The sequence below is a fragment of the Chelmon rostratus genome, chromosome 10 (genome assembly GCF_017976325.1).
Source record: "Chelmon rostratus isolate fCheRos1 chromosome 10, fCheRos1.pri, whole genome shotgun sequence".
Lineage (NCBI taxonomy): Eukaryota > Metazoa > Chordata > Actinopteri > Chaetodontiformes > Chaetodontidae > Chelmon > Chelmon rostratus.
This window is the reverse complement of record NC_055667.1, coordinates 13,087,030-13,108,675: the sequence shown is the minus strand read 5'-3', so window position 1 is coordinate 13,108,675 and position 21,646 is coordinate 13,087,030. Positions and strand designations below refer to the sequence as shown.

Below are 21,646 nucleotides of genomic sequence, written 5' to 3'. Positions count from 1 at the left end.
CCGCCCCGACCCCGGACCGTTTCCTCCAGTGCGAAAAAGCAAGGTAAGGTCAGCTTTCCCCTCCTGCTCAAATTCAGCTGTTCGCAGCTCTTTCTTTTTGCGTCAGCATTTAAATCTCGTGGCACCGCCTCGGTTTATAAAGTTTGTAAAGTTACGCACTGTGTCGTCCTGCTGCAGACGAGCGTGAGCGGCGGACATAACTCTTCTAAAACAAACGTAACGGTCAACGTTAGCACGAGTATTAAAACAACTCTCAGCAGCGCCCTCAGCCTAATCCTAGTGAAGAGTTTTAACACAGCTCAAACTTATTTTTGACGTTTGAAATGTGTATTAAACGAGCAGAAATGTGTCTGCGGCTCGGTGCTGTTACAGTCGTGTAAGTTGGACCCCAGACGGCGATAAGCGATTGCGAAATTGTCCTTTTATCGTAAACATTGAATTCAGACTGATGAGACAAATTTGAACGTGAAACTCATTGACATCCTGCTGCTTCACGATTGTGATTTCTGTGTGTGTCACTTCAGAAGGTATTCACCGACATTTCTGCAGCAAAACTTACAGTGAGTGGCTGGTTTATTGACGTGACAGTCCTGACCTAGTTACATGGCCCTGCTTCGTCCTGACAGAGAAGGCTGAACTTTCTCAGGAAACGCGGATTAACCCTTTGATAAAATATTTGCAAGAGCAGACCGTTTGTTGCAGCCTTTGCTTTGTACGCCTGTACACAGTATGGACACGATACACACTCCTGCGCGCACACACACACTAAAGCTTTTCTGCTGCTCCCCTGCACAAAATTATTACATGTCCATGTAAAACGACTAGGCCTGATCCTGGGGTCTTATCAGGCTGAATGACAAAGTGTGTCACTGTGACTGGCGCAACACATGACTGTTTTCACAAATAAGTGTTTGGTACTTGATAAATGAAAAGTTAAGAGAAACATGAAGTTCTCCCAGCAGCAGCGAGTGAACCATTTCCAGCTAATCATTAAACCGCTGGTAATTTAGAAAATACGAGTTGAGACAAGGAGAAGGATAAGGTGTAGCTGAACTAATAATTAATTAATGAAATGTCAACCAAAAGCCTCTTTGTAACCTACAGTTTTGCAGGACCGTACACACAATGACTCATTCAACAGCATCCGATACTAGTTTCAGTTCCAGTTCCAGCTTGCCCCCTGTAGTGCATGCTTTGATGTGTGTTGCTGTGATTTACAGTGAATGAAGAAAACCCTTCCAGAACCAGGATGTTGTCTCTGGCCACATTAGGCCAAACTGGAGCCCGACGAGCGGTGACCACGGCTCGAGGGAGATTTATGAGGGATGGCAAGTGCCAGTTTACCCGTTTGCCAGAATGTCGATTTGTCCTCAGGACCAGAGACATGGGCCAGTCCTTTTCCTGCTCCTCCTCCTCCACAATCCTTTACAGATGCTTTAGTGCCACAGCTGCTTGTCTGAACACTTCATCATCACCTACAGCCAGTCGTAAAACACCGTCTTACAGTTATGTCATCGTTGGAGCGGGGTCAGCGGGCTGCGTGCTTGCCAACCGCCTCAGTGAGGACGCAAACGAGTCTGTCCTGCTCCTGGAGGCCGGGCCTAAGGACATGCTGCTTGGCAGCGTACGACTATCATGGAAGATCCACATGCCAGCTGCGCTGACCTACAACCTCTGTGATGACAAGTACAGTAAAATCATTGCAGTTCATGTAAAAACATTTTGTTTGGCTTAGTGTCTGTCATTCATTATTACACACAGCGCTGCTTCCAAGTGTGGGCAAATACAGATTACTTTCAACAGAAATGTAGAAAACATGATTGATGTGACTTTTTGCCAACACGCCAATCCTTAAAAACTCCACTGTAAAATGCTAACTATCGTAGAGTTTACTCAAGTTTCAGTTTTTGTACATATAAAAGAGATGTATCTGCTCTGTCATTACAGAAGAGTTATTGCTGAGAAATTCGCAATAAGTCGAATATGATTTAATGTTACTTTAGACTTTTTATCTCATGAGACATGAAAAGTGGGTATAAATGTGTTATTTTAACAAAGGAATCATGCAAGTCCAGCATTTTTACATCGGTCTCAAAATAATAAATTATTAAATCATTGGTTGTCCAGACTCAATAAGCCGACAGATATCGGTTCCGTTTGATGTCTGGATGTATGTCTTTTCAGGTATAACTGGTACTACCACACTTTACCCCAGGCCCACATGGACAACCGGGTAATGTACTGGCCAAGGGGCCGAGTCTGGGGTGGGTCGTCATCACTCAACGCCATGGTGTACATCCGTGGACACGCCGAAGACTACAACCGTTGGCAGAGAGAGGGGGCGGAGGGCTGGGCTTACGAGCGCTGTCTGCCTTACTTCAGGAAAGCTCAGTGTCACGAGCTGGGAGAAAACAGGTACCCACCAAAAATATCTAGAGGACTTTTTTTTTTCTATCACAAGGCTCCTGTTGACCTTTTGGCTTATCCCCAAATAATTTTAACATGCATGGCTTGAGTTTGAAGGGAGCCCTACTTCTGGCAGTGCTAGTGCTTCAGTCTCACAGACTCACCAGGCCTCAAAATGTGTCCTGGGCGATCAGAAAGTGTTGTTTGTAGATGTGCAGTGACACAGTGGAGATCTTATCTTGCAGAACCTGGCCACATGAGCAACACAGGACCCTACCATCACAATCTTTTCACAATTCTTCATGTGCACAACTTTCTATAAAAATTTAGCTCTGATGTTAATGAAACGAGTGATGTCTTTGCAGTTATGACCATTGAATGAAGCTATATGTGATTTCCTCACATAGATATGTTGCATTTTGAAATGAAAGTGCTTCACATTGACATGACACATTTAATTTGCCATTCTTGTATAGGTATCGCGGAGGCAGTGGACCTCTTCATGTGTCCAGAGGGAAGAGTAACCATCCCCTTCACGAGGCTTTTATTGAGGCGGGCCAGCAGGCAGGATACCCCTTCACTGATGACATGAACGGATACCAACAGGAGGGCCTGGGCTGGATGGATATGACCGTTTATAAAGGTTGAAGGAATAAAATAACTACGATAACTGAAGGATCTATAAATGATTGACAAATTACTATTGGGAGCACTTATAACATAGTATTTATACCTTTATCCCCTGGTATTGTTTATATCTCACTGCCCAAATCTGTCCAGGGAAGAGGTGGAGCACAGCCAGTGCTTACCTGAGGCCTGTCCTGGGTCGACCCAACCTGAAGACGGAGGTGCGCTGCCTGACCTCTAAGATCCTTTTTGATGGCAACCGTGCCATCGGCGTGGAATACACACAGAATGGACACAAGAAAAGGGTAAGATTGATAGAATTTCCATCATTTTAAAAGATGAGGAAAAGATGATTATGTATTTTATATAGACATAATGTTTTTTTGTTTGTTTTGGGGAATAAAACAAAATTTGTAACCAAACCATTTTGATTTATCTTTTCAATTACAACTCATGTCATAATGAACGCAGATTTTTTTTTTTGTGAGTCTAGGTATGGCAGTTTTGGTCAGTTGGTCCAGCATTTTGGTGCAGACTGAAATATCTCAACATCTATGGATTGAATGAATCCTAGTGACTCTTGCAATTCCCTGACTTTTCCTCTGGCATGGACATTTTGGGGTCTTGGTGAACTATCTTGACTATTTTTGAATGGACTGCCATTATGTTTGCTGAAGCTGTCGATGTTGCACAGAGGATGACTTCTGATGACTTTGGTAAACTCCTGACTTTTCATATAGCACTGCTAACAGGTCCGATTTTTCATTTGTCCAGTGAGAATCAACATTCATTGTTCAGACCTTCATGGTTCCTGGTCAGTGTATTCAAACGATGTCCTCTCGTGCCACCATGAAGTTGACATTGCCATGTTACAATTATTGTTTTGAGTGTGTTCGCATGTGGACATTAGCAGTTATCTCAAAGCACTGCTATTCCTAATCACAGAGCTGCGAGCATGGCTGCAGGTTCTCAGTCTGGTTCAGTGGATCACTCGTTAGTTTTTCTGGTCCCTGCAGGTGTTTGCAGATAAAGAGGTGATACTGAGCGGAGGAGCCATCAACTCCCCTCAGCTTCTCATGCTGTCTGGGGTGGGAAACGCTGATGACCTGAAACAACTCGACATCCCTGTTGTTCAGCATTTACCAGGTACACTTGAGCACATAGATATGATTTTTTTTAGCCACCTAAGCATTTAAATAACAAACTGAAATAGAAGAAGATGACTTTAGAAACTAAAGGTGTGGGTTTTAAAGAATTATTAGAAGCACATAAACACATTAAGCACATCAAACAGCTAATACAAGTAGAGTCATTCATTATCACCTGTTTTACACAAACAGACCAGACCTGCAGTGCACTGTATTATGATAACTGTCACGCATGCCTCTCTTTGGCCTCCTCCCTCCTCTGTTGTTTCTCAGGTGTTGGCAGTAACCTGCAAGATCATTTGGAGCTGTACGTCCAGCAGCAGTGCAGTCAGCCTATCACCCTTCTCAAGGCCCAGAAACCTTTCCACATGGTCAAGATAGGCCTGGAGTGGCTCACTCGGTTCACTGGTAATGGCACCGACACATGCACACAGGAACGCACACATTCTCCTTTATGTTCTACAATGTGAATTTTTATCATGGAACAGACATTACTCTTGAAAATGTTAAACTCATTTGAAGTCCCCTTCCTTCAAGTAAATTCCACTTCATCTATGCATGTTACTCATTCACATGCTGTTATTCACTTATTCATTTCTTTTCCAGATATTTTATTCTGTAGACGTTGTGTTCTAAATGTAATTTCCTTCTCAAATGAATAACCAGCCAGATATAAGGAAGGAAACTACTGAGCTCCAGCGTGGGCATTGCAAATATACAGTAAAATGATGGACAGAACAAAAGAAAGAAAGAAAAGTTCTTTACTAGTATAAGCAGGAGAAACAGAAGCCACATGTCATGTACTCCTTTTCTATTTGGCAACAGCTTGTAAATCACAGCAGGTGTCTGTCACAAAAGCATTTAAACAGCTGTCTCCATCAGGAGATATGATTTGGTGAAAAATTGTGTAAACTGGCACAGATTAGCGATTGTGGGCTGATCTTGATGCAAATGATCATGGCATGTGTGATGGGTGCACATGATTTTCCTGATTACTCATAAACCACTCACAACACTGGTGACTCATCATTGACCGCACCAACAGTCGACTCAACATAGCGTGATGTAACATAACTCGTGACGCAGTGTCCCACCTTCTCGCTTACCATGATGATCGTCACATAGGATATGGAGCGACTGCTCACTTGGAGAGTGGAGGGTTCATCCGCAGTCGGCCTCATGTCCCACACCCCGACATCCAGTTTCACTTCCTGCCCTCACAAGTCATCGACCACGGACGTGTTGCCCCCAAGATAGAGGCGTATCAGGTGCGTGTGGAGACTGTTGCTGTGTCATTAAAGGGTTGCTTGGCTTTGACTCACATGGTGTGTCTGCCTTGTGAATGAGGTTCTTTTGGCTGTTTGTTGATCAGTACGTCACTGTTATTTTTTTTAGAGTTCTTTGTATAAAATATATATATATACACACACACACACACACACATATAGTCAGCTTTTATTTTGTGTTTCTCTATTCTGTTGTTATTTTCCTACTGCTACTGCTGGAGATTAATAAAAGTCTTATCTCATACACTGAAACTGAAGTTAAGACCATCTCATAATGCACAAGGCACAAAGGAGTTTCTATACACTTGCCATTCCATGGAAAACCACAGTTATCACACATGGGTAATGACATAACAGAAGCTTTCTAAAAATTCCCTGAGGGGTGACCTAGTGACATTTTTTTTTTTGCCTCGTTCAGAGAAGTGTGCCCACCAGGAACGAATAAATAGATCATTATGTATGCACCTGTGGTTTTTAAGGCATAGTCAATAACGCCCAGTGGTTGCTTTCCATTCACTACTCAAGTCATTTCACAGAAAATAATACAGTATCTGCATTCTGTGGGTTTTCCAGGAATATGTTTTTGGAGGAACATGCTTATCTGTGTAGCTGCTCCTGACGCCATGGAGGGTTTTACATTGCACAAAGGCGGTTTAAAGCATGTGTCCTTTCTTCTTGGTTTTTATATAATTTTTGGGACAGTGATAGGTGAAGAGGCAGACGGGAAACAGTAGAGAGAGGGTTATAACAAGACCAGCAACAGGTGTGGCCATGTGGCATGTGCTCTACCCATTCGGTTACTGAGGTGCTACATTTCTTGATACAATACTAACAGAGTCACAGAGCTAAGCATCATTGTCTTCTGAAAAATTTATGGCAAAAAGAGCAAAGGGGTTAAGTGCCATTTGACTGATGACTGGAAAGGAAATACAGTGGCAACTAAAGAAATAGGTACAAAATCCATTTTTATTGTTGTAAATAACAGGGTTAACAACCTTCTGAGTCTTTCAAACATCACTGGATATTTATTTTTCAGATAAAAATCTGCACCAGTGCTCACCTCTGCACAAACTGCAGCTAATGTCATACATATGAAGAAAGAGTTACTGGTCGCTGTAATCGTTCTACCTCCCTAGCATGGCACCACTGTGATTGATAAGGTGTGAAGAGGAACAGTATAGTACATGTGCCATAATATAAAACAAACCTCAGAAATTAGTGTTTTTGTTTGTGTTTCAGGTTCACGTTGGACCAATGAGAAGTACCAGTATCGGCTGGATGAAGCTGAAGAGCGCCGACCCCCTGGATCACCCGATTCTGCAGCCAAACTATCTCTCCACCGGTAATTCTGTCACTGAACCGTCAAATACCAAATCCATCAAAGGTTTTGATAACTTCACTCAATCTCCCAAGAGAATATGCTTTCTTAAACATCATTAGTCTTCTTATGCAGTACGAGAGCTGCTGGTCTGGATGTACTTTGACCCTTCTCTCTGAAGGCCAAGCCTCCATTTAGAAGAATCATTGTAATATGAAATATTTGCGAAGGAGTTGGGTTTTATGGCAAATTTCCTAGAAAATAAATCTGATAATAAAGCCAGTTTCTTCTCTCTCCTGTCAGATATTGACGTGCGTGAGTTCAGGGATTGTGTCAAACTCTCCAGGGAGATTTTCACCCAGAAGGCCTTCGACATCTTCCGTGGTCCTGAAGTTCAGCCCGGTCCTCAGGTCCAATCCGACGCTGACATTGATGCATTTGTTCGCCAAAAAGCTGACAGCGCCTACCACCCATCCTGCACCTGCAAGATGGGCTCGCCATCTGACCCGATGGCAGTCGTTGACTCAAACACGCATGTTCTGGGTCTTGAGCGGCTGCGCGTGGTCGACGCCTCCATCATGCCCAGTATCGTCAGCGGCAACCTGAATGCCCCAACCATCATGATGGCAGAAAAGGCCGCTGACATTATCAGAGGCCGCCCTCCTCTCATCGACCCCGGAGTTCCCGTGTACCAACCACCGACACTGGACACGCAGAGATGAACAGAGAGAACGAGGAGGTGGAGAGGAGTTACAGCCGCCACCATATGGTACGCAATTAAAAGGGTGTGTGTGGGTCAGAAACAGTTATGAAGGAGTGATGTACACGATCTAAATTCAGGGCAATAATGGTTTTAAATACAGTTGATTTTAGCCAGTTAACAAGTTCCAAATCATTTTATTTTTCATTCTTAATCACGTATGTCTTAAGTAATGTTAAAGCTAATCACCAGGCACCCTGATGATAATGGTTTCCTCTCCTGTGTAGTTAAGTGAGCTGTCAATTACAAAAACCAACCGTTTACTCAGGTTAACTGAGTTGACTCCTCTAACAGTAGCAGATTCAACAGGTTTTATTTAATAGGCCCTTGATATGAATGAACTTCATAGAATTGACCTATAGCCACATCAAAACATTTCCTGCCTCATTGTTCTAAATATAGACATTTATATGGTCAGCTGTGTGCTGACACAGCATGGGTGCTCAGAGAGATGCTGAGCAGTTACAAAGCCAATGTGACTGTAATGAAAAATTGTGCCTTGGAAAACTTGCCTGGTATTACGTAGAATGCACCACGTTTGGCATGTAAAACAATGCTTTATATAACATGGTGCTTATGTAACACTTCAGCCACACTCCACAGCGCACAAAATGTTTTTAACGCGTCTCTAGTTTTCTAATGGAAAATTCTAACTTCTGTCACAGCCCAAAAACATCTTTATACTGTGACTCATGTTCATTGTCATTTGTACATTTTTATCTGTGTTTTTAAAGCTGTCTTTCACCCCACTGCATTTAAAATCATTTTCTCTTCAGCCTACATAGATTGTATCTCTTGATCAAACTTTGATGCCGCCTACATTCAGTCAAGAGCCAAAGTCTTGACTGATCATTGCTCTTGTTGTCTGATGAAGGTCTGTGTTTTCTTGCAGACTGTTTACCCAAACAGACAGCAGCAGTTTTTTTTGTCAGTTATCACCATAGTAACATTCCTCTTCCTTCCAGAAAACTTGCAGATTCAACAGTTTGGCAAAATGCTGCTTTTGTTAGCTTGGTTACACAGTTTTAAAAAGTGTGTCATAAATTCAAGGGCATACCAGCCCTGCACTGATCGGGTTCACCAAGTCGTTGATTGAACAGAGACAACCAGGTATCTCTGCATCAGTGGAACGTCATGATTCATCTTATTACTTGCAGAAGAAATAACAGACAGATAAGTCACAGTTGTGTGAGACTCAACATCACTTCACTTGCTCAGACAAGTGAGGTAATGTGTTGACTCAGACTCAGGTCCAAAATTTGACTAGATTTGCTCTGATCAGGACTCAAACTCAGCTGGTCTTGGTCTTGGTGTTTGTCTTGCTTTGTCACTGGCACCTAAGTGCGAGCCTGGAAGAGTGAATGAACCTGAATTTGGTCGTATGCTGTCCAAACCCAGGTTAAGACCATGAAAAACCGTACCAGAGTCAGTTTAGCTGTGGTAGGATTCATGTACAGTTAGACTACAAACCTCATTCTCACAGGCAGAAAAAGAATGAGCTCATGTTGTGAAATCATAATTGTATTGTTGGCAAGACAACAGTAGAGATAAATGCCTCCCAGATATATTGGCAGAGACACATGTCCAAGGTCATTTTTCCAAGGAACATATGCTCTCCTTCTTAGCTGTGCTTCCATGAGTTACACCTTTTCATCAGTTTGTCCTTATGGGCACCAAACCTGTTTCCTGGTAACCATGCAAACAGCCACACATTGTTTCTGAAAAGATTAGGCAAATGGACTGTGGATGAGAACAGCAGTAAACAGGAGTTAGAGAGATGAAACTCAACAACTTGAGCCAACTGCTGCTCAGGAGGTAGAGCGGTCGTCCACTTATCAGAAGGGCAGTGGTTCAGTCCCTGGCCTACATGCCTGCATGCTGAAGTATCCCTGGGCAAGATACTGAACCCCAAATTGCTCTTGATGCTGTACATTGATGTGTGAGTGTGTTAATGCTCGCCTAGCTACCATTGTGTGAATGGGTGACTGCTGGCTCGTGTTGTAAAAGCGTTTTGAGTGGTCATCAGACTAGAAAAACGCTATATAAATACAGTCCATTTACCATTTAACAAAGCTGGAGTTGCCTTTTTGCATTGCCCCCAAAACTGTGATTTCATAACACAATCATAGTGTTGACTTGTATTGTGGGCATTTGCTGATAACCTTTTGAAGATGACCTTTAACTGATCAGTACCATTGATGCCTTTAAAATCATTATGTTCTGCTAATGTGCATTACTTTATATACACTGTATGTGACTGATGACGTGTGGTCCAGTTTGGTCCAGTCAGGACTTACACGTTGGTGTCGAGTAGATTGTAGAATCAGCTTCACTGAAAAATAGTGATTTAGATTGAATTTGCATTCTTTTGTTATCAGCTCTAATGGAAACAGCCAGGTGCTAGAATGAATTAGAATTGTCTTACTAAGCTTTGCACTACACTATGAAGCATCTTCATTACTGTGAAAATTGTTTACATTATATGCAGTATTATACAATAGGACTTGAATGTTTAAATCATTTGTGAGCTAATGGAGTTAACACAAGGATCCTAAAGGGAAATTATTTTGAAATTGTTCCAGCCTGTATGTTTGCATGTTTTGTTTTGTTTTGTTTTTTTTTTGTCTCCTCTTGAATGTAAAAAAACACTTTGAACCGTCCTGACCTTGTCCTCGTGACTTTATTCAGTTATCCTTACAAAAATCCTCAGCAGGTTTATTGTCATTACAGTCAAGAATTCAAATGTACAAAACAGGGTTTTTGTTTTCCATTGGTACAAAATCTATAAGGTACTAGAATGTATGCTACAAAGTAGATAGAGCTATATTTTGTAATTTCCATACAACAAATGGGTAGAAAGCAGAAATTTTCAAGTTCATTACTTACTTTTTACAAACACTGTACAGATTTTATACATTGTTGTCATTTCATCTGTAAAGCAGTGGAACGGTACAAAAAATAAAGCTGTCAGTTGCACAACAAAGCTTTGTGTTGTTGTTTTTTCCCCACTACGTTTCTTTTGATAAATGTCTAAATTTGGATTTTTTGGATAATTGTACTATAAATAAATCATGTGATTATTGTTATTGACTGTTTCTACCTTCTCATATTTTGAAAGCCACAAGCACTCCCTAGACTGTATGAAGTCATGCAGTGTTGGCCAATCAAAGGTAACACCGGATGACTAATTCATTTCTCATTTAAAAAAAATGTGTTTTTATCTGGCGTGATCTTGGTATCTGTTTCTTCCTGTCATCAATGTGTAAATGTCAACATGGCTTACTCTTGAGCAGGAGGGTCTGGTGTTCAGAGAAACCATCACGGGTTTGATCCCCGCAACAACCAGAGAGTCTGACTGTACAAGCTGCTGCGGCCCCGCACTGCTCGGGGAGCTTTACAGGCTGCTCGCCTGCTCAGAAATGTGTTTCAGATGGAGGTGCAGCAAATATACAAATCACTGCTTACAGCATTTGTGGAATATGGCTTTTGAAGTGCTCTTAATTACTCTAAAATATTTGTAAAAGAACAGAATCCAAAACAGTAAAACTGAATCTCTGGCTGTATTTACACAAAATGAAGAGATTTTTAAAGTGGTAACTGTGATTTTTAATTATTTTTGAATTTTTGTTGTTACACATTCCAGATCAAACACTTTCATGACTTTCCTGTCCTAGTTTTTGGAGGCGTGAGTCTCAGACCACCATTAACCAATCATAACTCAGAACAGCCAATGAGATTAATCAGAGATACTGCAGAGAATTTTTTTATATTATATTATTACTACTTTAAATATCTTTTTTTTTTTTTTTTTTCCTCCATTTTGTGCAGATGCAGTTTTGGAACAGCTTCCCTGACAGGTTAACCAACACACCCGGATAGTTACAGAGGTAATAATAACATTTATTAAAAGTCTTTAACACAATTTTCATGCAATTAGAAAATGCATAAGTTGTATTTTTCAGCTGTATTGGCCATTAACACCTGTATATATATATATGTATGTTCAGGAGAGGAGGAGGAACGAGTGCATTTACAGTACATATTCCAGATACCAGCTCATATCCTGCTGTAGGTTCAATTAATGTTTATATCTGTTTTATCTGCAAGAAAAAAAACAAATCGCAAACTGTCCTTTCTGTGTTGGCATCAACCTTTTGTGATTGTTGTGCATACTAAATGGTGCACCCCTCAACAACAACATAAAAACGGAGAGACATCGATGCATCTGGAATAATAATTGAATATTGATGTGCGTGTAAATGCACTTAATGATCCCTTGTTTTGGTTTTGTGTCTGGAGGAGCCCTTTGATTGCACAGAACAAACATGTCGCCTAGAGACAGTATTTAGATTGAGGACAAAAAGAAAAACAAGATCGAGATGAGTCGGTGTTGGTTCGTAGATGCTGACCTGAAGACATTATTACAGTTGGCAGTGATAGACAAACACTGGTTAGTGGTGGAGTAGATGTTGCTTCTCTTCAGTGTTTTTACCCACAAGCAGGTTGTGATTCTCCCTCCACAGACAGCAGCTGCTCTGGACATCTCAAACCGGTGCTGGAACAAAAAGAAACCCTACACATAAAAGGCAACAGCTAACATCAATCACTTCATTCCAAAAACACATTATATACACCCAACAGCAATATACTGAATTTATAAATGGTCAGGGAATTCAGAAAAATATATTTTCCCTTTCTGTGGTGGCGTTTTAAATATTCAATATGTAGACGGTGACAAACAGCAAATATGGGTCGGACCTTTGTGTTTCTGATCATCGGCCTCTTACTAAAAAACAAGCCTGAGAGAAATTCCACTTAATTTCATTACAGCTCAGCAGATGAAAAACATATCAAATGACTCACTGAACTTTAATGACCTGAAAGCAAAGCTTTGCTGAGCAGGCAGTGAAACACTGAGCCGAACATGACTGATGTCAGACAGATGATGCTGTTGTTGTTGTTGAACCCCTGGGTCGTCTGCGTTTTCTTGTCATCTTTTGTTACAGATGAGCAATTTATATTAATAGTCTCATGTAGCAGTTTCACAACCCACACAGGTAAGACTAATGTGCCACAACATATGTGTCATAGAGAAATAAAAACATTTCTTTGTTATAATTTCTCAGTGTGAACACTCAGGTAGTTCGTCTTCAGAACGTCATGTTAACATAGCCTAAAGCAGGTCTGAGCAAAGTGAATCATTGCATATTCTGAGCGAGTTTGTAACAATGAAATTGTCTCTGCTCACAGCTTTAAAGGGGCTTTGATGAGGATCGCTATAGAAATCATCTCCAATTATCCGAAATTTGCCTTTACTTTCAGGGTGTTTAATCAGCTTAGTAAAATTACTGTCGACTTAGTGTGTCCATTGTTGGCGTAAAGGGTGAAGGACATACAGTATGTTTCTCTGTGTCACATCAGCGTGCACGTGAAACAGAAGGATATGCCTGAGGACAAAGTCTTCTTTTTTTTTTCCACTGATATGTGATTTCCTTTTCAAGTCAAGTACTGAGACAAGCAACGTGTAACCCTGACACCCCCTCATCACTCATCACCCACTCAGAATCATACCTGGCGGCTGTGATAGCTTTGGATCAGCCTGATGGTCACGCTTTTATCAGATTGTTTTGTGTTATTTGAGTCACCGAGGCCAACATGTAAAGAATCAGCGGCAGATCAAAACTGCCTGTTATCAGGATCATTAAAGGTTAAAATTACACATTATGGATACGTGAAATGAAACTCATGTAAATCCTGGAATCACTGGATGTCCAAAGACATTTTGCAGCAGCTTTTTTTTTTTTTTTGCAAAGCTGGCTTTACTCCTTGAGACCAGATCAATGTGACCCTCTCCATGACTCCAACAGATTGCTCGACTTGCTGGTCTGTTACTGGTGTTTGCCGGTGGATGTTTGGGAAATGTCGAATTGCTCATAAAATTAGTTTCTGCAAGTGATTTCAACAGACACATGTTCTGTTTTATTGGCTCTTCATGTTGAGTGAGCAGTGTTGGAGTTATGGCCTTTTTTAAAGGGGACAGTGCACCAGAACAATGGCAGGCTCACAATGCCAACACTGTTCACCCAGTGTGGACGCCCTCAAAGCAAAGCCGTCAAAGTTGTTTTCAAATCCAATGTGCTGCACTACAGAGCCAAAAACGATAAAAAAAAACATGAAAAACCAAGTACCTAATGTAAATGTTACCACATTGCCATTACTGCATGCCAACCCCTCTGTCTGGCTTTCAGCAGCTGGACTTGATCCTCAGTGGATGTCGTTGTAAAAACAAACATCACAAGCTGTGGGCTGACTTTGTGAGGCTGCCGGGTTATTCTGCTCTATCACACCACAGTTAGCAGTAAAGAAAATAGAAAACAACCTCTGGGAAGTATCCTGAATTCCTTCTAAATGGCAGGTGGGCTGGCATGCTAATTAATTCCCTCTGGTTTTAGTATTTGCTGAATGTAGCTCAGCTCGTCCATAAATCCATCTGCTTCCATTCTCCACTGCACAGAAAGAGAAAACAAGGCACTTTGTTCTCTTATCCATCCATGTTTTACATGTTCTGTCTATTGCAGGACGCTCTAGATCAGAGACATCCCCTCACTGTGGAACAGTAGTGAAATTTAATTGAAAAAACCTAAATAATCCAGTGTGAGCCGCTGCTATAGCGACGTGATGCATATCATCTCGTCTGTTAGGTCCTCCTCGCATCTGACAGCCACGTACGGCTCCTCGTCACTGTAGTCACGGATACTGTGGTCTCTGAGATGCGTGGCGGCATGCGGGTCCGAGCTGACGTTCCCCGTTCCCCCAGTGTTGCCGTTGTCCATACTGCCGTTCAGCAGGTTACTGGCAGCGCTGTCCATCTCATCGATGGTCAGCTCGCAGGCGTCTGCGATTTCGTGTTTGGTCGCTGACACAAACTTGGGGTCCCTGGCGTATTTGCCCAGACCCTCGGAGATCAACACCTGAAAACAACAAGAGTAAAATTCACATCTGAATTCACCCAAATGTCAGATTCTGGTGGTCTCAGGAACATTTGCGGCAATCCGAGTTATGAGAGCATGAGGTGGTTCTCTCACTGGGGCCTGGGACTTTGAGGGGTTTTCATGGGGGTCCCAAGAAAATGCAGAAACACTTTTATTTCTCCGTAAGTTCTGTAGAACTGAAAATGTGTTGATCAGGTGACAGGAGATTGAGTTTCAGCTTCACAGATGCTAACATTAGCTTGTTTGATACCATTATGAAGTTAATACTTTGGAGTTTTTAGTTGCACATCAAAGCTAAGAAATGTTCAAATAAACTTTGGTTGTCGCTAACTGGGCACTGGTCATTCATATATTTCTTCCTCTAATTCACAGAGAAATCTACAAATTGAGAGAATGACTCATTTATATCTTCTTTTTTTATCTCCACAGACATATCAATGACATTTTTTCAGATTTAGTCCTATTTTTTATTTTTTTTTGTTTGTTACTCACAGCCTCCACCAGACTGTCGGCGCTGCCTCTCTTCTGCAGGAAGTGTGAGCAGCGCTCTGCAGGTAACTGCAGACGTGACGGAGAGAGACTGCGGCTGGGAGGGCCGTCCTGGACGTCCGTATACCACGAACTCCTCTTCACTGCTGCGGGGATGCTGCCGACGCTGCCGGAACTGCGCCAGTCCACCTGTGCAGACAAACACACACACGTTTAAATTGCACGTTTTGTCACAAGACACTGACGGAGATGCTCATTTTATAAAGCACCGGCATCAGATTGGTCGATTGATTTCAGCCATCAAAGGAACCAGCATCAACAGTAATCGAGTAGAAATGATGGATGGAATAGTAAGTCGACGGTGTGATGTGGTTCAGAAAAGCACTTACACATTTTCTCCTTTTCTCAAACATTTTTTCAACTCAACGACTCAAATACGGGTGTAGGTCTTTTGATGGCAGCACTAAAGCAGGGCTGGGGAAACTTTTTCCCTTCAAGGGCCATTTTTATAACATCCTTAGAGGGCCATACTAAACTGTTGCACTTGCCACAGCAGAGAGCTGAGAAGCTGCTGGATGTGTTGCTTTATGTGCATGTTGCTTTCATGGACCACCTCGAATGACATGTCAGTCTGCTATTTGAAGTTATTTTCTTTTATAGCAGAAAGAAAAGTTACCGCTGTTTAGAGAGTGTTTTTATCTATTAAACCTGTGAAGCTCAATAACAACATTTTGCATTTTATTCACATTTCACCAGCACTGTTGTGAACAACCTTTAGACTTGGGCAAGAACATTTACTTTCATGTCCAAGACAGTATTTGCCCAACCTTGGTGTAATGCTAGACGCCCTGTGGCTTATCTTAAAATGTAGTCTTTTATCACACAGTTTATCACACGCCAGACCTGTATGAGTGGTGTGTAGCAGGGTGAGCAGTCGCGGGTGATGGGTGAGGCAGGAGGCGTGGCCCAGGAGCGAAGCGAACGCGCAGGAGACAGGTGGTGAATTCTGCTGCCGTCGAGACCGGCCACCGCCATCACCTGATGTCAGGGTTCACAGGTCATGACGACGGTGAAGAATCAATCGAGGTCGACATGTTGGGGTACGGAGAGGGACAAAAACAGGTCTCTTACAGGTGCAACTCCTACAATTGTAACAACTGCATTTTGCGAGAATACTGTACATTCATTTATCACAATATTCATAAGGGGAAGAGGTGTGTGTGTGTGTGTGTGTGTGTGTGTGTGTGTGTGTGTGTGTTGTTATGACCCTGGGAGTCATGTTTTAGTTTTGTCTGTTTGTTGCAGTTTCCGCTCTCTCCTAGGTGTGTGTGTGTGTGTGTGTGTGTGTGTGTGTGTGTGTGTGTGTGTGTGTATGTGTGTGTGTGTGTGTGTGTGTATGTTTCCTAATGAATGAGTGAACAAGGAGCAGGTGTGTCCCTTGTGTGGTTTGATTGCCTCGCCTGATTGGTCAAGGGGCGGATCCCTGACCTATTTGAACAGCCAGCGGGCTGCACTCTTCCTCCTCACCAGCCTTTCCACCACCAGGAAACACCAGGCCATCATAGTAGTGCTTAGCAGCATCATAAAATCCTGTTGTAGCGTGTTCAGTGGAAATCATGGTGAATGTCAAATTCTGTTAAACTCTTCAAGTAATAAAGGTGAGCAGTAGTAGGAGGGAGAAGCCTTTTTGATTTTTGTGTTCTGTTTTCTCATTAATAGAAGGTCGGTTTATCTGTCGTCATTTATTTACCCTTTTCTTTTGGTTAGGTAAGTTAGGGCTATCTAGAGTGTTTTTGTTTGTTATTTCTCCCTCTAACGCAAATAAAACCGCTCCTATTTTGAACTTGGCTTGTTGTTGCTGGCTTTCTTGGAGTGGGAAGACTGGGGGAGCACCACATCATGTTTTGTCAAAGGTTCCCCTAGACCAGGGCATAACAGTGTGTACCTGTTGCTGCACCAGGTGTAGTGGAAGAGCCGTGCAGGATGGAGAGAGAGGAGCCTCATCCTGACTGCTTCTTCTGCGAAGACACTCAAAACTGAATGTTGGCCTGTTGGAGGCTGAGAGAACACGAAAAGAAGCCCAAATGATCACAGATCAATAAATAGCCAGAGCCAGATCAACCAGAGGAAAAGCTGCTTTTATGCACCATTATAGCATAACGCAGAATACAGTGATGCCTAATCTAAATGACACAATTAACACAAAGTGGTTAGTTCAGTATCGAATGGATCAGCCCAGTTTATCGATATGAGCAATGAATCTTTATAAGTGAGGCAAAAGTCATGAAACATCCAACTTCAGAAGTGATTTCATGTGACTGACCTATAAAGCTGTCACACATCAAATCTGAGCATCAGGGAATTTCAATCATGTCTGAATAATTCAACAAAAAATCAGAAAATAATCAAACAGTCACCTTGAGGTGAGGGTAAAAACCATCTCCTGGGCGACCGCCTGCCATCTTGGTAGATCGGCTGTTGGTCATCATCATAGTAACCATCGGGCTGGTGGTCGCCCCTGGAAACCTCGAGGTCAAAGTCTCCCTCTGCGTCATGCTGGTCCTTGTTGGACAATCTGTGAAGCACAAAGATAAAAAGTTTACATGCTTACAAAACCTTTTTTACGAGCCAGAGGAATTCTTTTCAGTATTGTAAAAAGATTCAAACAAACACATTATATTGTTACTGGTGAGCATGTTGCTGGTGATGCACCAAGTGAGATAAATGTAGCTGCAACTCAGAGAGAAAATACTCGAATAAGGTGATATTAATGAGATACAAACATGGCAGGAGTCCACATGTGGTGCTCGTGGCCACGCCCACCAAAGCGTCAGTTAAGCTGACAGTTCCGTTACCGCCACAGTACCTGTCCCTTGTGAGCATGATGTCGTCTTCCTGAAACTCCTCCCCGCTGTAGTACTCTCCCGAGCCTCGCTCGTCATCGCTGTCCCCGCCCCCTGGCTCCTCTCGGCGAATGGTGGGGTAGAGTCCACCGCCGCTTTCTGACCTGGCATCAAAGCGTCAAAGATATCAGACATCGATCGGAGCAAAGTTGACAATTATACACAAAGGAGAATGATTTTCATTCACTGTTAGTTGGAGGTTTTATGCAGACTGATTTCCCCACAGTGCTCACTCACTGTCACATGTGCTTGCACAAACTGTCCCTTTTTCATTGCAAGTAAGAAGGTTTCACAGCATGTTTTCTGAACGTCTGCCACCAAAAACAGCATATCGTGAAATGGAGCTCCATTAAGTCGTAACCTCACGCACATACCTAATGTAGGCCTCATAGTAGCGTGTCCTGCTCCGATCGGACAGACAGGGTTATGTGCAACAGGAGAGCAGGGGAAGGACGGGGGAGGAGAGGTTGCATGCAATGACAAAAGACAGGAAGACACACATTAAAATGCTTACAAAAAAGATCATACATTCATCACCACTTGGGAATTTCTCTTGGGAAGTTGAAGCATTGCTAGCTGTAATCTGATAAATGATAAAGCTATTTAGAACAGGAAATGATACCTATGTGGGCTTTTGCAATCAGGGTTAGACAAGCACCAAGTCGAGTCAGGTGGCGCACCCTCTGCACGTTCGCACGGCTAGTTTCAGGGTGGTTCATCTCACATGCTCTTTTTTTCATTTTTTCACTTCATCTGCTGAAAGTTTCAGGGGATGGTCTGACAAACGGTTGGATAAGCTGTCCAGTCAGGCTGACTCATCAATATCACAATATCACTTGGAATATTTTCAGATACTCACATTCTGGCATAGATCTGAGCTCATTACTTGATTGAAAGAAAATGAATTGACAACTATTTTGTCAGTTAAAACAAACAATTCTCAGTTTCCATGTTTTGAACTGTGACTATGCTGGTTTTCTTTGTCTTCAATGATAGTAAGTTGAACCTTTGGGCTTTGGACTGGCAAAAGAAGTCACACTGTGCTCAGCGAAACTTTGGCAGGTATTAATCACTGTTCACTGAAATTTTATTGACCAGAAGAATACTTGAGAATAAAATCTGTACATTGAATGATTCATTAAAATAATCATTGGTTGCAGCCCTCATATAATATTTTATGTATATATTATTATTTTTTGTTGAAGTAAAAGGCAAGTCAGTGTGCCTGAGTTCGTTTTTGGGGTCGTGCTCACAGTAAAAAAAGACTGATCTCAGGCTTCATTACAGCTACAAGCGTGATAAACTGGATGAGCTGCAAGAACGACTGCGCTTGGATGAAGTTAACGCTCTTTAGTGGGGTTTGGAGGCCCAACAAGCAGCTTTCAAAATTCTGACATTCTGACAGAGACAGTGTTATGCAGGCAAGTCTTGTAGTGAGCGATCTCATAGCTAAGAAGCCTAAACTTCAATTTTAAGGAGAATTTGAGTGCTTTGTAGATTTCCTCTTCTTCCTCTCCATTAGCATCTACTAGCCCCTCCTGCTGCAGGTCACATGATATGGCTCGACGGATCTCTGGTCCAATGTCATGCAGCGTGCGCAAGCCGGCCTGCAAAGAGAGCAACACCAAACCTACCAGCCGTCACAGGCTTTTTTTTTTTTTTATCTACAATTACATCTCTGTCTGGTTGAAAGAAAACACATAAATAATTTTTTTCTCAGGTGTGAACATGCCCTGACTGTTACTGCTTCACTGACAAAACAAGTGATTTATAAATGCTGCTAACATCTCAAATCTGCTGGAGATTTTCAGCTCAGTGACGCATAAAAGCAAAACAATCAGGATCACGTCATCTAAAATGGAAAAAAAAAACATTTTCTTGTGAGCACCACAAAAGAAATTCTGTTCACCCTCATTGTGCTGTGGCGGAGGTGGGAATCTCAGAGACACACGGGCGTCGGTGCATGACCCCAGTTTGCTGTGGTGTCTTTGTTAAATCTCTAATAACAGAACCGGAAAGATGAAGATGCTGCAGTGGTTTGTTTTAGCAACACCTGAGAAAAGACTAAAATCCAGACAGTTTTTAACAAGCAGCTTTCAAAATTCTGACATTCTGACAGAGACAGTGTTATGCAGGCAAGTCTTGTAGTGAGCGATCTCATAGCTAAGAAGCCTAAACTTCAATTTTAAGGAGAATTTGAGTGCTTTGCTGCTGCTTTGGAGCTGCTAGCACCATGTGACAACAGGCGCCTCAACAGTGAGAAGCAGATCACTTTCAGTTCTCAATTCACTGACCTTGTGGAGTGTGACTTCCGGGGCTTGTCGTGGACTCCTTTGCTGTATGGGGACACTGATGATCCATTTTTGGTGGACGACGGACGGTCTCGCCTTAACAAACACTTCTGCTGCCTTCCATTAGTCATGGAGAGAAGTGAGGGCACGTTGGCATTGTTGAGGTTGGCATTGGAGGGTATTGGCGATTGATAGCCAGTGGAAATACAGTGAGGATAATTATACGGGTGAGGAGTGTGATAATGATTATACTGGATGGGTGAAGAGTTCATCTCTGTCTCCCCTCCTCTGTCGTCGTCGCTGGCTCTCCTGCCTGTTTGGGTGGGTTCATTTGAGGCACTGCAGGAGAAGGGCAGGATCTGTAGCGGTCGTTGGGTGACAGTGGTCGGGTGGGAGTAGCCTTGCTGATCAGCACTGACATGGTTAACATGGTTCCCAAAAAGGCCGCCATTGCGCTGCAGAGAGAAACCAGAGACCAATGAGGACCAGGACAAATTGCTTTTAATTCTTTTAAATTCAAAATAAAAAACTAGTTTCAACTGACTAGGAAAATTGTCCCTTCAATAACGAAAAACATCCAAAAAGCAAGTATACAAACAAAATAAGGTCTATGCTTGCTGTATTCAAACATTCAAGATTTTTCACTGAGGGACAATGTGTAATTTTAACACATGATGTGACACATCAGACACAAATTATTATTCTAAGCAGAGCAGTTTTATATGTTTAAAATCTGTTTACCCTGTAGATTTCCTCTTCTTCCTCTCCATTAGCATCTACTAGCCCCTCCTGCTGCAGGTCACATGATATGGCTCGACGGATCTCTGGTCCAATGTCATGCAGCGTGCGCAGGCCGGCCTGCAAAGAGAGCAACACCAAACCTACCAGCCGTCACAGGCTTTTTTTTTTTTTTTATCTACAATTACATCTCTGTCTGGTTGAAAGAAAACACATAAATAATTTTTTTCTCAGGTGTGAACATGCCCTGACTGTTACTGCTTCACTGACAAAACAAGTGATTTATAAATGCTGCTAACATCTCAAATCTGCTGGAGATTTTCAGCTCAGTGACGCATAAAAGCAAAACAATCAGGATCACGTCATCTAAAATGGAAAAAAAAACATTTTCTTGTGAGCACCACAAAAGAAATTCTGTTCACCCTCATTGTGCTGTGGCGGAGGTGGGAATCTCAGAGACACACGGGCGTCGGTGCATGACCCCAGTTTGCTGTGGTGTCTTTGTTAAATCTCTAATAACAGAACCGGAAAGATGAAGATGCTGCAGTGGTTTGTTTTAGCAACACCTGAGAAAAGACTAAAATCCAGACAGTTTTCCAACCTACTGTATCAAAGTTTTTCTAACCCTTGTCCGCACATTAATTGTCTCATAGTCAGTGTACATAAAGAAGACTTTGTGTCAATGTGT

The 21,646-nt window shown here is 42.3% G+C and overlaps 2 protein-coding genes across 2 annotated transcripts in view; one reads left to right on the top strand and one right to left on the bottom strand.

Annotated features, from left to right (window-relative positions):
* The first annotated feature begins 26 nt into the window (after positions 1-26).
* On the top strand, positions 27-10,168 carry chdh (choline dehydrogenase). The gene is made up of 10 exons (XM_041946026.1): positions 27-43; positions 1,221-1,686; positions 2,185-2,415; positions 2,883-3,049; positions 3,187-3,338; positions 4,050-4,179; positions 4,455-4,589; positions 5,307-5,449; positions 6,707-6,809; positions 7,089-10,168. The coding sequence occupies exons 2-10, from the start codon at positions 1,250-1,252 to the stop codon at positions 7,505-7,507; spliced, it is 1,917 nt and encodes a 638-aa protein (XP_041801960.1). The 5' UTR covers positions 27-43; positions 1,221-1,249; the 3' UTR covers positions 7,508-10,168.
* Positions 10,169-13,436: 3,268 nt separating this feature from the next.
* The window catches only part of cacna1db (calcium channel, voltage-dependent, L type, alpha 1D subunit, b), an 81,779-nt gene continuing 73,569 nt past the window's right edge, over positions 13,437-21,646 (bottom strand). The window contains exons 44-52 of the mRNA XM_041944874.1: positions 20,962-21,078; positions 20,224-20,675; positions 18,304-18,330; positions 17,893-18,033; positions 17,444-17,601; positions 16,972-17,084; positions 15,930-16,064; positions 15,030-15,215; positions 13,437-14,516 (exon numbers count right to left, since the gene is read on the bottom strand). Of these exons, the coding sequence (XP_041800808.1) occupies positions 14,211-14,516; positions 15,030-15,215; positions 15,930-16,064; positions 16,972-17,084; positions 17,444-17,601; positions 17,893-18,033; positions 18,304-18,330; positions 20,224-20,675; positions 20,962-21,078 (1,635 nt within the window). The 3' untranslated portion in view covers positions 13,437-14,210. The remainder of the gene's footprint in view (positions 14,517-15,029; positions 15,216-15,929; positions 16,065-16,971; positions 17,085-17,443; positions 17,602-17,892; positions 18,034-18,303; positions 18,331-20,223; positions 20,676-20,961; positions 21,079-21,646) is intronic.

Coding starts and splice junctions, on each gene's coding strand:
- chdh (XM_041946026.1), top strand. CDS start 1,250: ATGTTGTCTCTGGCCACATTAGGCCAAACTGGAGCCCGACGAGCGGTG. Junction 1,687..2,184: donor TACAACCTCTGTGATGACAA/GTACAGTAAAAT, acceptor ATGTCTTTTCAG/GTATAACTGGTACTACCACA. Junction 4,590..5,306: donor GTGGCTCACTCGGTTCACTG/GTAATGGCACCG, acceptor ATCGTCACATAG/GATATGGAGCGACTGCTCAC.